The sequence below is a fragment of the Alligator sinensis genome, unplaced genomic scaffold, assembly GCF_000455745.1.
Source record: "Alligator sinensis unplaced genomic scaffold, ASM45574v1 scaffold528_1, whole genome shotgun sequence".
NCBI lineage: Eukaryota > Metazoa > Chordata > Crocodylia > Alligatoridae > Alligator > Alligator sinensis.
In genome coordinates this window covers 881,661-896,203 of record NW_005841846.1, presented here as the reverse complement: position 1 = coordinate 896,203, position 14,543 = coordinate 881,661, and the positions used below count along the sequence as shown (strand labels likewise).

The window sequence follows — 14,543 nt, the reverse complement described above, 5'->3', positions numbered from 1 at the left end:
CGGGGCCGCCCCCCCTCGCACCTGTGCCCGCCCCCGCCCCCAGCCACGTTTCCAGACGTGACCTCCCGGGACGGGCCAGAGCAGCCTTGCTTCTGCGCCCAGGGCCGACCCCCGCCCCCTGGGCTGCCCGGGAGGCGCGCTCGTAGCGCCCCTGCGCTGCTCTGCTCGGAGACCGCCAGAAAGCGGCAGGCGCCGTGGTTTTCCTTGGAGCAGGAGCCCGCTTCTCTCCTCCTGCCTCAGATCTCAGGGGCCGGGGCCACCCAAGGACTGCCACTTCTTCCCCAGCCTAGGGAGGGCCCTCAGCACCTCGCTGCAGGCGCTCAGAAGTGTGCGCCTGGGCGAGGGCAGGGATGGCAGCCCTTGTGCTGAAGTCCTGCCATGCAGAAGCCCATGGAAGAGCTGAGTTTAGGGCCGTGCTTCCCAAGCCATGCGCCGCAGCACAAGAGCACGCCATTACAAATGGCCAGGTGCGCCATGAAATTTTGCTGTGGCAACGAGCTACAATAGGTATGAAGATGGGGAATGCCTTAACAGGTGTGACAACCTTCCCATTGGACGATACCACATCAATCTAACATTAAACACATTTATTTATTATTTTACATGATGTAAGAAAAGGCTTTGATTCAAATATTCAAAGAGACATATCCCTTGCCACCTAACCCCAGAGGTATCTAACTGATCACACTCTAACCACTGGAGTTCAAGTTCAAGCCAAAGTCCCAAGGGCTTTGAAGACCATGGACACATCCGGCAAGGTGCCTGGTACTTGCAACACTTAAGTACCATTGGATTTGCTTATGCTGTGCTGGTATGATGCTCAGTTTGTTTCCCTGTCCAACCAGGCCTATTCCACCTGAACCAACCTTGGAAATGTGGCAGTGAAGATGCCTTCAGATAACTGTTGGGACCAGCCCTCTGGTGGAGATACATAGGTGAAAGTCCATCATGCCCCCAAGAGCCATAAACCCCTGGTGGACCCCCGACCCCCCCAGCACAGAGTCTGGAGGTAAGCAGGGACCACAGCAGGTAGCCAGGAACAGTGTTGGGAGGCAGCTGAGTGGAGCCAAGCCTAGCCCCCAGGGAGCCACACAAACAGGCACGCTCTGGGTCTAGAGTGCGAGTTAGCACAGGAGTTTGCATGGGAGGGTGAATGGGAGGGCTGCTGGTAGGCACTCTCAGTCCTGAGTTGGCCCCCAGTTGCCCCATGCATGTCAGGGCACCCTATGGGAAACCGAAGCCCCTCCATGCCGAGGAAAGTCCCCCCAGCACTGGACATTAGGTAAAGGGGGTGGGGACCAACCTTCTCTCCCTCCCAGGGACCCTGGGAATCCCCCAGCTGTTCGGGAAACCAGGAAGCTAAGGGATCTCCCTACAGGCAACTGCTCGAGCCTGCCTGCTAAGCCGCAGCAGCAGCAGCAACAGCTGGTAGGGACCAAGTTGGGGCATTAACACCCACTTGGTCTCCTACAAACCATACCCAGCCACTCAGCCAGGGTACCCTGCAATATCATGATGGGTACACACTGTACCCCTAGGCTTCCTGGTTTGGATAGATCACTCCCCACCCCGATACCTCAGAGACCTTCACCCAGACAGAGCCTATGGTCCTGGCCTGCACACAGACGGAGCCCTTGACTCCAGGCTGCGGGGGCTGCCTAGCATGCCTGCTGGTTGCTGAGACCAAGGCCAAGAGTGGTCTCACTTGTGGGATGTGCTTGCTGCTGGAGACTCTGGAGAGCTGGGTGAGGGAGCTACAGGAGGAGGTGGACAGGCTGCAGATCATTAGGGAACATGAGGCAGAGACTGACACCTACTGCCAGGCCCTGCATCTGGAGAAGGAAGCCCCATGGCCATGGAGCCAGGCAGAGGAGCGGGCCTGACCGTGATGCCACAACCAATAGCAGTTGGGAACTGGTCTTGTCAGGAGTGAAACCACAATGTGCATCAATTGTCCCACCAATTACCCTGGACAACAGTTATGCAGCCCTCTCACCATCGACAGATGTTGCATCCGTGTGGGATCAGCCGACCCCAGCAAAGAAGCAACGTAGGGTGATAGTCGTGGGAGACTTCCTGCTATGGGGCACAGAAGGAGCCATTTGCCATCCAGACCCCCTTGCACGAGAGGTTTGCTGCCTTCCAGGAGCCAGGATCAGAGATGTTAAGGTGAGAACCCCTAAGCTGGTCCGCCCTACTGACCACTACCCCATACTCCTTGTGTTTGTGGGGACCAACAACAAAGCAAGAAGCAGCCCCGGGAGGATCATGAGAGACTACAAGACCATGGGGGAAAAGCTCAAGGGCCTAGGAGCACAGGTAGTCTTCTCCCCAATCCTCCTGGTCAGAGGCCGTGGCCGTTGGAGGAAGGAATGCATCGAGGAGGACAACTGAAGACTTAAGAGATAGTATCAATGTGTGGGCTTTGGATACCTTTGGTACACAGTTCTACGACCGTGGTCTGCATGCAAGGGACGGTATTCATCTCGCAAGCAGAGGGAAGAAGCTCTTCACTACAAGAGTCGCTGACTCGTTGAGGAGAGCTTTAAACTAGGCACATCCGGGGGCCAGGACGAAGGTTCCACTACTGTACAAAAAGCCCCTAGCCACAATGACACATGGGAAGGCGTTCAAGGAATGGACAGCCAGATTAGTACTGACATTTTGTGACACAGGCAGCGTGACAGGAAACCTGAGGCAATAGGGGAGAGCTCAGGTGTCTTTACAGGAATGCGGAAATAAACAGGAGGAACTGGTACTCCTCCTGGTTGATGAGGATTTCGATCTGGTTGGGTTAACAGAGACCTGGTGGGATGACACACACTACTAGGCAGTGAATATTGAGGGCTATAGGCTTTACAGGAAGGATTAGGTTGGGAAGAAGGGAGGAGATGTGGCCCTGTATGTGAAAGAGCAGTATCCCTTCCTTCAGGTCACATTTGACAGCAAGAAAGGGTCCCTTGAGACCCTCTGGGTCTGGATACAAGGGGGATCAGGAGAGGGAGACCTGATGGTGGGAGTCTACTACAGGCCTCCCTCCCAAGAAGAGGAGAGTGATCAGACATTCTCCGGAGAACTAAGGCAGCTAGCACTAGAGACATGATTGTCATGAGTGACTACCTTGCCATCTGTTGGGAGCATTGGCCACCTCCGGCAAGTCAGTCAACTTCTTGGCAACAACAGATGGCCTGTTTCTGACACAGGTTGTGGAAGGCCCTACTAGGGGTAAGGCCAAACTGTCTGGATTTAGTGCTGGCCAAAAGTGATGACATCATGGGCAACCTAAGGATTGGCGGGACTCTGCGAGACAGTGATCACAACCTGGTTAGGTTCACCATCCACCAGAAGACTGGGAAATCAGACAGCAGAACAGAAGTCCTGGATTTCGAGAAAAGTTTGCCAAGATCTGCCATGAGGCTAGTTGGAGAAGCCCTCTGCAATCAGCAACTGGACAACTTGGGAGTTCAGGAATGGTGGTGCTTCCTTAAGTAGGCAATTCTCACTGCCCCAAAACAGGCCATTCCCACATGGGCAAAAAACAGGAAAGGAGTCAATGGACCCACTTGGGTCAACAGGAATATTAGCTATTGAAAAAGAAAAAAGAAGCATATAAGCAATGGAAGAATGGCTTGGCAACCAGAAAGGAATATACCTGTATTGCCAGGACCTGTAGATACGAGACATGGAAAGCCAAGGCAGGAAGGCATGGAGATCAAGCTGGCAACCCGAATAAAAGACAACAAAAAGTCCTTCTACAGATACATAGGGAGCAAGAAAAAAATCAGGCTCCATTGTGGGACCCCTACTGAATACTCAGGGACAGCCCACTGTCAGTGCTTGCAAAAAAGCCGAACTCCTAAATTTATACTTCATGTCAATATTCCTGAAATCAATCAGTGAAGAGGCAAAGCCAGAGACAGCTCTATAATTCACCGGAGGGGACTCCGTAGGCAGCAGAGGATCACAGCATAGGCTGGATCTCAACAGAACCAGAGAGAGCAGGTACCCACAAACAACCAGCCCACGGCAAGTATAAGACATGAGTCGAGAGTGGGATGCCGGGAAATACAACAGTAAGCAAGGCAAGGTGCAGCCATGATCAAAGGAGTCAAATAACGTCTCTATTCTGCCATAGTAAAGCTAAGGGTCTAAGACCCAAAAGTGCACGTCATAATACTGCTGGTGGCCCAAGCAACAACAGCTTTGGTTGGCGTTAGGTGCAGTGTAGGGGAGGTGGAGCCCCGAGCAGGAAGGACAACTGGAACGACCAAAGGAAGGTACCGGGGGGGATGGGATAAACCATCTTCCTCCCCATCAAAATTGATTTTCCAGCAAAGATGTGGCAGGCGAGACCCCTCCCCACCCTGGGGCACTTACCAAGGTCCAGTACATTAACAAGTTTGTTCCTCCCTTAAAGCAACGGTGAAGCCAGAAAGATTCACACCGACTTGCTGCACAGGTGAAAGGCATGGCAAGTTACACTGCCTTTAAGAAAGGGAAGAGGGATGACCCTACAAACTACAGACCGGTCAGTCTGACCTTGTTCCTAGGTAAAATCTTTGAAAAATGTATTAAGGAGGCCATCAATTGCAAACTGATAACTGATGGGGTGTTAAGAAGCAATCAGCACAGCTTTGTTGCTGATAGATCACGCCTGACAAACCTTGTGTCCTTCTACGACCAAGTAACTAGCCATCTGGATGAGGGACACAAGGTTGACATGATTTACTTAGACTTCAGTAAAGCCTTTGATTCAGTTTCCCACGGGATTCTCTCAAACAAACGGGAGGATGCTGGACTGGACCAGTTTACAGTGAGGTGGGTGCTAATCGGCTTAGAGGCCGCTCACAGAGGGTGGTGATTGATGGGATGGCCTCATCCTGGAGGGCCGTCTCCAGTGGTGGCCCCCAGGGATCGGTGCTTAAACCTGTGCTCTTTAATATATTTATTAATGACTTGGATGAGGAGGTAGAAAGCTCAATGATTAAGTTCATGGATGATACCAAGCTGTGGGGAAATGCGGGCACGTTGGAGGATACAGTCAAGATCCAGGATGACCTTGACAGACTGTATTCATGGACAGAATAAAATCAGATGAGGTTTGAGAGGGAGAAGTGCAGGTTTCTTCATCTGGGTAGGAAGAACCTTCACCATAACTACATGATGGTTTGTGGTACACTGGCTGACACAGCATCTGAATGGGTCCTGGCAGTCACAACCGACTGGAAGATGAATATATGCCAACAGTGTGATGAGGTTGCCAGAAAGGCAAATAGAGCTGTGGTGTGCATCAGCCAATGTGTGGCCAATAGATCCAGGGAGGTGTTTCTCCCTCTCTGTTCGGCACTGGTGAGGCCTCAGCTGGAGTACTGTGTCCAGTTCTGGGCACTTCAAGAAGGATGTGGATAAGTTTGTGAGGGTACAAAGAAGGGCCACCCCTATGGTCAAGGGGATGGAGGATAGGTCCTACAAGGAGAGACTCTGGGAACTGGGCCTGTTTAGTTTGAGTAAGAGAAGGCTGAGAGGTGACTTGATAGCTGCCTACAAGTACATCCGTGGTAAACACCAAGATCCAGGTGAGCAACTCTTCAAGAAGGCACCTCAAGGAAGTACAAGGACCAACAGGCATAAGCTTATAGAGGGTAAATTCAGGCTAGATATAAAAATAACTTTTTCTCTGTAAGCATTGCCAGAATCTGGAACACACTTCCAGCAGAGGTGGTGCAGTCACCATTCTTGGAGGAGTTCAAAATGAGGCTGGACAGGTACCTTGTTGAGTTTGTGTGAGCCCAATAACTTCCTGCCCATGGCAGGGGACTGGACTTGATCTTACAGGTCCCTTTCAGTTCTACAATTCTATGATTCTAACTCCAAGCTGACAGTGCCAAAAAACCAGGTCTTGAGCACAGTACCATGTGTTGCTACCCTGGGGCGTGTCCAGATGTGTGTGGACGTTTGGTTCCCCAGGGACAACTAGCAGTGGTGCACCTTGCACCACAGCTACTTGTCCCCAGGGAATGCCCATGCCATGATTTTGGCAGGTGGCAAGTTACCCCAGCGGCAGTAGGGGAGGCTGGAGCCAGCACTATGCTGGCCCCAGCAGCCCTACCAGGGGTCCTGGGGACCTCCTGGGTCTGCAGCTGCGGCGATTCTGCCACGTGGAGCCTGGCTGGCAGCAGAGCACAGCTCCGGGCGGCCCAGATCTGCTTTTCAGCAGCACTTGATGCCCAAGCGTGCGCTGTGCCTTTTTTTTTTCCTGCAGTTTTTGACCTCTGGATATCCAGGGGTCAAAAAAACCTGTGGAGGGAAAAAAAACCCAGTGCAGTGCACACTCAGGCGGCATGCCCTTGCAGCCCAGAGAACACCGCACAACCACACTCGTCTGGATGTACCCCGGTGTCTTCACCACCTTGTTTCTGGGGATGATGTGCATGCAGTGGGAGTAGGTAGGTGGGTTTATTTTCCTGGTAGAGTGACTGAGCACCTTCCACCATGATTTAAACACACACTTTGACAATCTAGCCCTTTGTATTTATATTTTACATCTATTTTTAATCACTGTAGTTATTTAAAATGCTTTATAAAATTGAGGGAGTGCTTTCTTCATTTTTCAGGTGAAAAAATTAAAACGGTGAAAAGGCCAAAATTTCCAAAAACAGCCTCCAGTTTGTCCATCTTGGGGCATGTCAGGCATTGTTTTCAGATGTGCTGAGCACTGCTGTTGAAATTAGTAGGGACATTAGTTGCCCAGTGCCTTTAAAATTTTGCCCAAGATCTCAATTTAGGCACCAAAAATCAGTGTCGACACTTGTGAATTTTAGCCTAGTGACTTACTAAGAATTCTGCTGTGAATCTGTGATAGAGATAGTGTAGTATCGTTGTTTCCTGACCACGGTATGTGGTACCATTCTTATTGATGCTATGCTCAGGAAAAACACAGAGAACACAGCTATTATTCTCTCACAACCAAATGCTTTCATACTATAGTGCAAGATATCAAAGACAAGTTGTTAATGGGATGCTTTCATAGTTGGCAGGAGAAGGGTTACATAATTGACCCACTCAAGGTTTTTTCTGTTTGGGTCATTCTATCATGCTTTCTAAATATATGGTGTGAAATTGAAACTGTGATAAACAGTGCATTTAAATAATTGTTAACTTTATTTTAAAAATATATAACAAATGCATAACTGTTATCCTATGAAGCACATCTTACAGTGAATAAAACACCAGTAATATAATTTCCATCAAAAGTTCTGTTGTGAGTTCAAACATTGTTGATTATATTCTGTTGTGAAAGTGAAAAGCCCAAGCACTACAAAGTCCTTTAATTCTTACATATATTTAAAAAATATATTTTACATACTTAAAAATTGAAAGAATTTTTCAGACTCGGGCATTATACAGAATTAAAAAAATGTACTTTAAGTTACATCACAATCATTATTCTATCTACACTTCAATGCACAGGAGCAAATACTGTAATACATTTGACATAATTACTACAATGTACATATAAACATGATAGAGCAAAGTTACAATAGTTACAAACAGTAACATCTTTAAAATGATAAACACTCACAAAAGAATTTTAAAATGTATTAAATATATTAAAGGCTTTACCAACCATCACCACTAAAGGCAAAAAACTATTCCTCCCAAGAATCACAGGTCAAATCCTGTTGTCCTTAATCCTGACTCCACTGAACTTCTATTGGTTTCAGTTGGAGTTTGCCTGAGAAAGGGCTCAATGAGAACACCTAAAACACATTAGTGTTTGCCCAACTAATAGTAAAGATATGTATTTATACACAGAAATCCTCTCTTCTGCATGTGCGCCCAAATGTCCTTCAACTTGGTTAGTGGGAGAATTATCCTTAGAATCAAATCACATTGTGGGGTTGGGGGGAGAAAGACAAAGTAATTTCATTTAATTTTGGAAAATGCACCTAGAAAAATGCAGAGGCTCTCAAAAAGCATATTTCAGGGGACAAAAAATTGTTAAAGCAACAGGAAACTAGAACACAAATTTGAGGACACTGCCTGATGTGAACAGCCTGTTTTGTCACAAGCAGTTAAGGCCCCGAGCCTGCAAATTCTTCCACATTCTTTCACATTTCTCAAAGGGAGCCTTGCACGTCGTAATTTGCAAAGCACAAGTGTAACTCTTTGCAGAATCAGGGTCTAAGCTCATTAAAGCTTTTGAAATCACGCAAATAGCACATGAACATATTTATAAGAATTAAATCTATTTTGTATGAAATATATCTAAGGGCTGACAGCCTCAGTTGTAATAAAGGGTACTACTTTAGGGATGTATAGTCTCACGCAGGTTTTCTGTACAGTGGTGAATTTTACCTACTTTATATAGCCCAGGATGCTCAGGTTACCCCCCAATATAGGCACTTTGTAAAGCCCTTTGAAAATAATCTGCACTTTATGACAGCAGATATAATTCCGCCTTTACAAAGCATGCACAAGTTTGGGCTTAAGGGATGGCTAAACATACATTCACAATCTAAGAGTATATAAAATACCTATATAAACTATATTGTGTATTTTATCTTAACAGACTTCCTGGTCGCACCTGAAGTTTCTGCACAGCACAGCTGTTTTACTTCCCTCCCGTCACCCCCAAATAAATGTAAGGAATAAAAGCCTAACTACATAACTAATGCCATATTACCAGTACAGTCCCCTGCCCTTTATTGCCATGACACTTTATTAGCAGATAAATTAGGGAAACCTCAACTAATGGTGACACAGTCATGAATACAATTACTTTTTCTATCCACTAAAAACAAAGTGAATGTTTAAAATGATGATTACCTACAGGATAATAGTCAATGAAATCTACAGTACCATGTACTATTTTCCATCTATTGCAGAATTAGTAATAAAGTTATAATATCAAAGAGAGAACCTTGGTAAATAAGGAATATGCAAACATTTTTTGTATCAAGAAGTTGGGGGGAACAACTATTTGAATATGATTTGGCTTACATTACATACAACCTATTAATAAAAACCTATATCCAAATTTATCTAAAGCATTTACTATTGCTGTCTTTCTTCAAAAATAAAAAAATATGCATCTCTGACAATGGAGATTATTTTATGGAAATATTATATTATTTGTCTGGAGCTGAATAATTTACAATCAACATTAATGGTGTTAAAAAAATTAAAAAGCAGTATGTGGACTTAAGTTTGATCCTACAGCATTCATTACTGGGAAATATAGAAATGCATGTGTACACACACAAGAAAGTTCAGTATATGAACTTTTGTACGTAGCATTTCTCACATGTTTCCACATGGACATCTCTCATGTGTAAGAACTTGTGTGGCTGCCCTTGTGTAGTCTGACCCTGAAAAAAAATCCCATTAAGGTCAACAGAAATTCAGAACAGCCAGTACCTTGCAGGATTGGGCCTGCACTGGATATGAGACATAACACATATATTTTAGTTGATGCTTACTATAATATTACTCAGCTAGCACTGATAAAGGCACCCCCATTAACCATACAAACATAAATTTGCTTTTTACATTGAAGAAGGAAGAAAACTGAGGAGACATGGTGATGTTACTTTAACATGAAATTAAGTCAACTAAAACAAAATATGGTTTCTAGTAATACACTTTCTTCTGAGCCTCCCTTAACAACATTTGTACAATCATATGTTCCTCTTTTTAATTTCTTAGTTTCTCCCGTATTGCTGTGGAAATACTGACACAAAAGGGAAAACTCTACAAAGTGCTATCAAATACACAAATTAAAAAAGTTGGAAAACAGATCTATTCATCTCTAAACTATTTTAATTGTACAAACCTTTGATAATCATAGTAGGTAGCATTTTCTTTCAGTCAGAAATTTGATTAGTCAAAAGATAGTATCCCTTTAAAGTCAAATTCCAGTGCGATAAAAAATATTCTAATTGATGCATCACATTGCAAAGACTAAATTACTAAGGACTGAAGTCAGTCCTCCTTCCCCCATCCTCTCCCCCTATACAGACTTCCCCCAACAATGAAGTTTGGTACAAGAAAGGAAAGGAGTCTTTCCTTCTGTCACATAAAAGCAGCAGAGCTTAAGGCTGTTTGACTCCTGTTTCAAGGACTGATATTTGTAGTTGTAAAGCAATGGAATAACTAGTTTCTGTATCCCACACACAAACCTCTTTTTACAAGGATATGCAAAGAATTGTTAGAAAGTTGTGCTTAACTGTGCTGGAGGGGCATTCCACATAGAAAGGCCTCCCCTACTTTGCCCCTTTTGTCCAAACAGGAGCACCCCTGTTTTACTGCATCTGCAGCAGGTCCTGTACAAGAGGGCCCTCTAACTACTATTTAAAATATAATTAAAAAAACATAACAGGAAACTGCTATCTCGATCAGTGGTGCTGCTTGCATAGGGCAGCAAGTGTTGTATTTTCTAATTCAAATAATTTGGCAATATGGGATTTTCATGATGTCTTGAGTAAAGATCTGTATTTTTTTTTTAAATAATTGAAGTTTGATTTTTTCAGTAGCTCCCTTGCAACAGCATTCACAGTCTTAGATTTCTAATATTTCATATGGTCAATATGATTCTTCTGTCCTACTCTACATCAAAATGGGCTTCTGCTGAAAAACGTCATTGAAATGGCAGACCTCACTGAGACAGAGATCTGTTTCACACATTGAATGGAGGTATTGAAACTGTGATCTGTATTTCTAAAAGCTGCCTTGACATTTCCTGTATAATTATTTCTACTAAACATTTAATTATTCATAATAGTGTAACAAGTCATTGGAGTTTTCCTTTAATGATGTCCTTCAGGTTAATGCCAAGTCACAGACAATAGTGATGACATTCAAAAACTATTCTTGATGCATTATAATTTTAACAATCTGAAAAGATCAGTTCTATTAAAAATGTTTTATAACAAAACTGGGGCCACTGCCTCCCTCATGGCCTAGCTACATTTTAAGAACAGAGCTTGATAAACTTATAAATGGGATTATATGATGTGGGATTGGACTCAATTAACCAGGAAGTCCTTTCTAGTTTTACATCCTATCTTCCTAATTCCTAACATTTTAGGGATTATGGCAGGTTGGATATTTATTTACTTAATAATCAGAACAGTCCTAGTGAGAGTTTATACTATAAATGTTATAAATATCAGGAGCACTATTCTGCAGTCTCTCCACCCACCAAGCTCAGACTGATTCACTAGGACAGGATGGACAATCCAGATTAAAATAGATTTTACACACTTTTGCAGTATCAGTGATGAATTAGACATAAATTCATTTTAGTTTCCTATTATATTATTACAGTTTCACCTACAGTTTGTAGAAACAAATATGAAGAGTACAAAGTCAACTTTCTACTTTTTGAACCACTTTATAGTAAAATCTTCAAAGTTGTGATAAAGGATTTGCCATTGAAGCCAACCACCCTCTAGCTTCTTTACCCAAATAAAAATGTTTTATAATGCAAAGCTATCCCATAGAGTTACCTGTATTGGAAAACATGCTTCAGAAAAAAGGTAAGCAGACTTTTGAATTTTGATATCTATATTGCTGAAAGTTAATAGTAAAAGCTGTTACCTAGCACATTCATCCCACTGAAAATATCAGAATTTCACCCATTTGCAGTCGGGCTAAATTTGGCCTAATATATTGTACAACCTTGGTTGGGTAGTTTGCTTTTCAGACATTGCCATCATATATTTCAGGCATCTTTAGCCTTACTCTTTCCTTACCATACACTTCACATTGCTGATCAGCTTCCCTGTGGTTTCCCCCATAGAAACATCCCATGTTACAATGTGAACACAAATATTTAAGACAATCAACAACTGTTAATAGCTTTACCCCAAGCCTTGGTGAGAGGTAGTATTTTTCCTTCCCACAGGCTTCCCTTAGAGAAATGTATGTAACAAATTAGGCTTTTGCCTTCTAACACTTCCTCTAGAGATTTCCCTAGAGTCACAACAGTAACCAAGCACCTTCTGGTTAAAAAATGTAAGCGACAACATCTATCCTTAATGACCAGTAGAGGCCACTAGGTGCAAAAGCAACAACCCATCCCTCTGTTCCAGTTTCTGCAAAATGTTCTCAGCCCAATCCAAACCATGAAACAAAGAATCAAGCTCAAAATTAAAATCTATTTCCCTATATATTATCAATGCCTTTCTTAACTTTCTACCAAAAAGCATTTTCTACCAAGGCACCCACTAAGATTTGTCTCTTTTAGTTGCTTGCCAGAATTGGGATTTACTTTTATTTAAAACCAGAAGCAAGAATCAAATGCTGCTAACAAGACAAAGGGAGAGACATAAGTATAATTATGATTGTCCTTCTGCTCTGAGAATTCTAGATGTAAAAATAAAAAATAGATTTTTAATATTAGCTAGCATAACACTCAAGATAGCCATCAAAACTGCATTTCCTGGGATTTTACTTTACAAGGATAAACAGAGACTTTTCCCAGCAAAGTATATTTCGGCAATACTATAAGAATGCCTATCTATACTAGTCAATGGCAGCATTTAAGACACCCTTTGTTTACTACAGGAAACTTATTTTTAATTAGTAAAAACCCATTTTACCAAACTAACTCCACATTTTGATATCCTCCTTAAGCAATAAGTGATGCCTCTGTTATTTATATACACACACAACGCACATACACAAAAAGTGATTATGTACCTTTGATAGGTAATACGAATTTTTGCTTCTGCATTGAAAAGAACAGTACCAATTGCTCTTTCATTATATGCAAGTTCATTATTCGCCCTACCTTATAATCATGACCTGCTTCCCTATATAAGATAGCTTTGGAACGAGCGTACCCAGGTGTACTAGACTGTCAATGTAGGATTGCTTGTGGCAGCCTCCTCTGCTGACACTGATATTTTGTTTAAGGATCAGTAAAATATTGATGTATTTGTTTTGGTGTAGGAAAAAATCTCAATATTGTGCAAACAGGTACATTTCACATTTGAGTGCTATCAGCAAAACTGAATATAAGCCTAAATATGGCTTTTAAATAAAAGCTTGACCACTTTGCTTTCCCATCCCTCTTGTCTTTCCTCAAGGAAATCTGGCACTACACGCCCTGGTTTTCTAAACAAGAAGAAATATCCTGCACCCCCTTTCCCACCCAATAAATTCAGATCCCATATATGATTGAGAAAGAAAAAAGAAATTAGCAATGAAGGCAGAAGTTTTTATTTACGCTGATTTAAGCGCTAATTAGGCATTCAAGGTAAAGTTCTGGTCCTGCTGAAGTCAATGGCAAAATTCTCACTGAATTCAGTAGCACTAAGGTATCACTCCAAGAATAATGATATACCCATTATGTCCCAGTTTTTACAGGCAAATGGCACCAGTTTTGCATTTGAGTTTTTTTAGCACTTGGAGCAACATTGAAAAAAAAAAAAATAAGTACATTAAGCAGAAAAATCTTAAATACCCTTTCAAAAAGTTGTTAAGGCTCATAAGCATATTAGTAGCCTTAATTATCCTTGCCTACTAACTGGCAAGGATAAGTAAATATTTCTTTACCATTTTCATATAAATATATGATATTCTACTTTGTAAAAAGTGTTTGATTCATGCCATTGACATTGCAAAATATTTTTTAGTCTTGCATTCAATCTATCATCATGGGAGTTACTTGTAAAAAAATAAGAAGATATTTAATACTATAATGATAGAAGGTTGAAATTGTTCACACAATATACTCTGACCAAAATATTTTAACAGGTATACGGATAACAAGAACATATGAAAGGCACTTGTTTTCACCACACAATGAAAAGTAATCGGAGCCCTCTTCTCTGTCTTCCATTTTTTTTATACATTGTGATTGCCAACTGCTGTTATATGATGGTGCAAACAAAACACTCCAAAATGTTAGCATATCAAAGTGTACTTCCCTTTGGAAGGTTTTTTATCATCTTATCTTCCTTGTATTTTTATTTGAGATATTAGTTATCATTGAAGGAGAAGTTCATGTTACTGAGTATATAGGAGCCAAGATGGCTCAGCAGCTAGTCCAACATATCAGCCACATTGTGGTAGACACTTTCAAAATATGGGAAAATAAATTGTTAATCTGTTGGCAGAAAATGCTTGACAATTCCATTCAGCAACTATATTCAGTCACAGTTTGCTATTTTAAAAGACATCCATGCTAAGGTTGTAGGCAAAAATTAACATTCACTTGTCCTTTCATTTATAATAAACTGAGCACTTTCACTTGCATTTTCATTTTCATCTGCTTCTTCCACTGGGCTCTTTTCTTGTAATCCACTATGTTCTGAGCAAGAATCTTCATCTCCCTCATCTCTGTGGAGACCTTCAATACTGTGTCTGACACCATAACCAAAGTAAATAAGGAAGCCTTTCAAAAAGGAGGGAAAAAGAAAAAGTTAATAGGTTTTCAGGTACATGGTGCATTAAAGCAGTTGCTTCTGGCTTTTTGAATAACCGCCACTTGTTAGAACAGTTCCCTGATGGTATTCAAGCCTTCATATGTAGTA

The 14,543-nt window shown here is 42.6% G+C and overlaps 1 protein-coding gene across 3 annotated transcripts in view; it reads right to left on the bottom strand.

The window, feature by feature from the left end:
• Window positions 1-10,439: 10,439 nt before the first annotated feature.
• Window positions 10,440-14,543, bottom strand: part of SLC7A2 (solute carrier family 7 member 2) — a 71,894-nt gene continuing 67,790 nt past the window's right edge. For all 3 annotated transcript variants that reach the window (XM_025207467.1, XM_025207461.1, XM_025207463.1), the window contains exon 12: window positions 10,440-14,404. In XM_025207467.1, coding sequence (XP_025063252.1) covers window positions 14,214-14,404 — 191 coding nt within the window. In that variant the 3' untranslated portion in view covers window positions 10,440-14,213. The remainder of the gene's footprint in view (window positions 14,405-14,543) is intronic.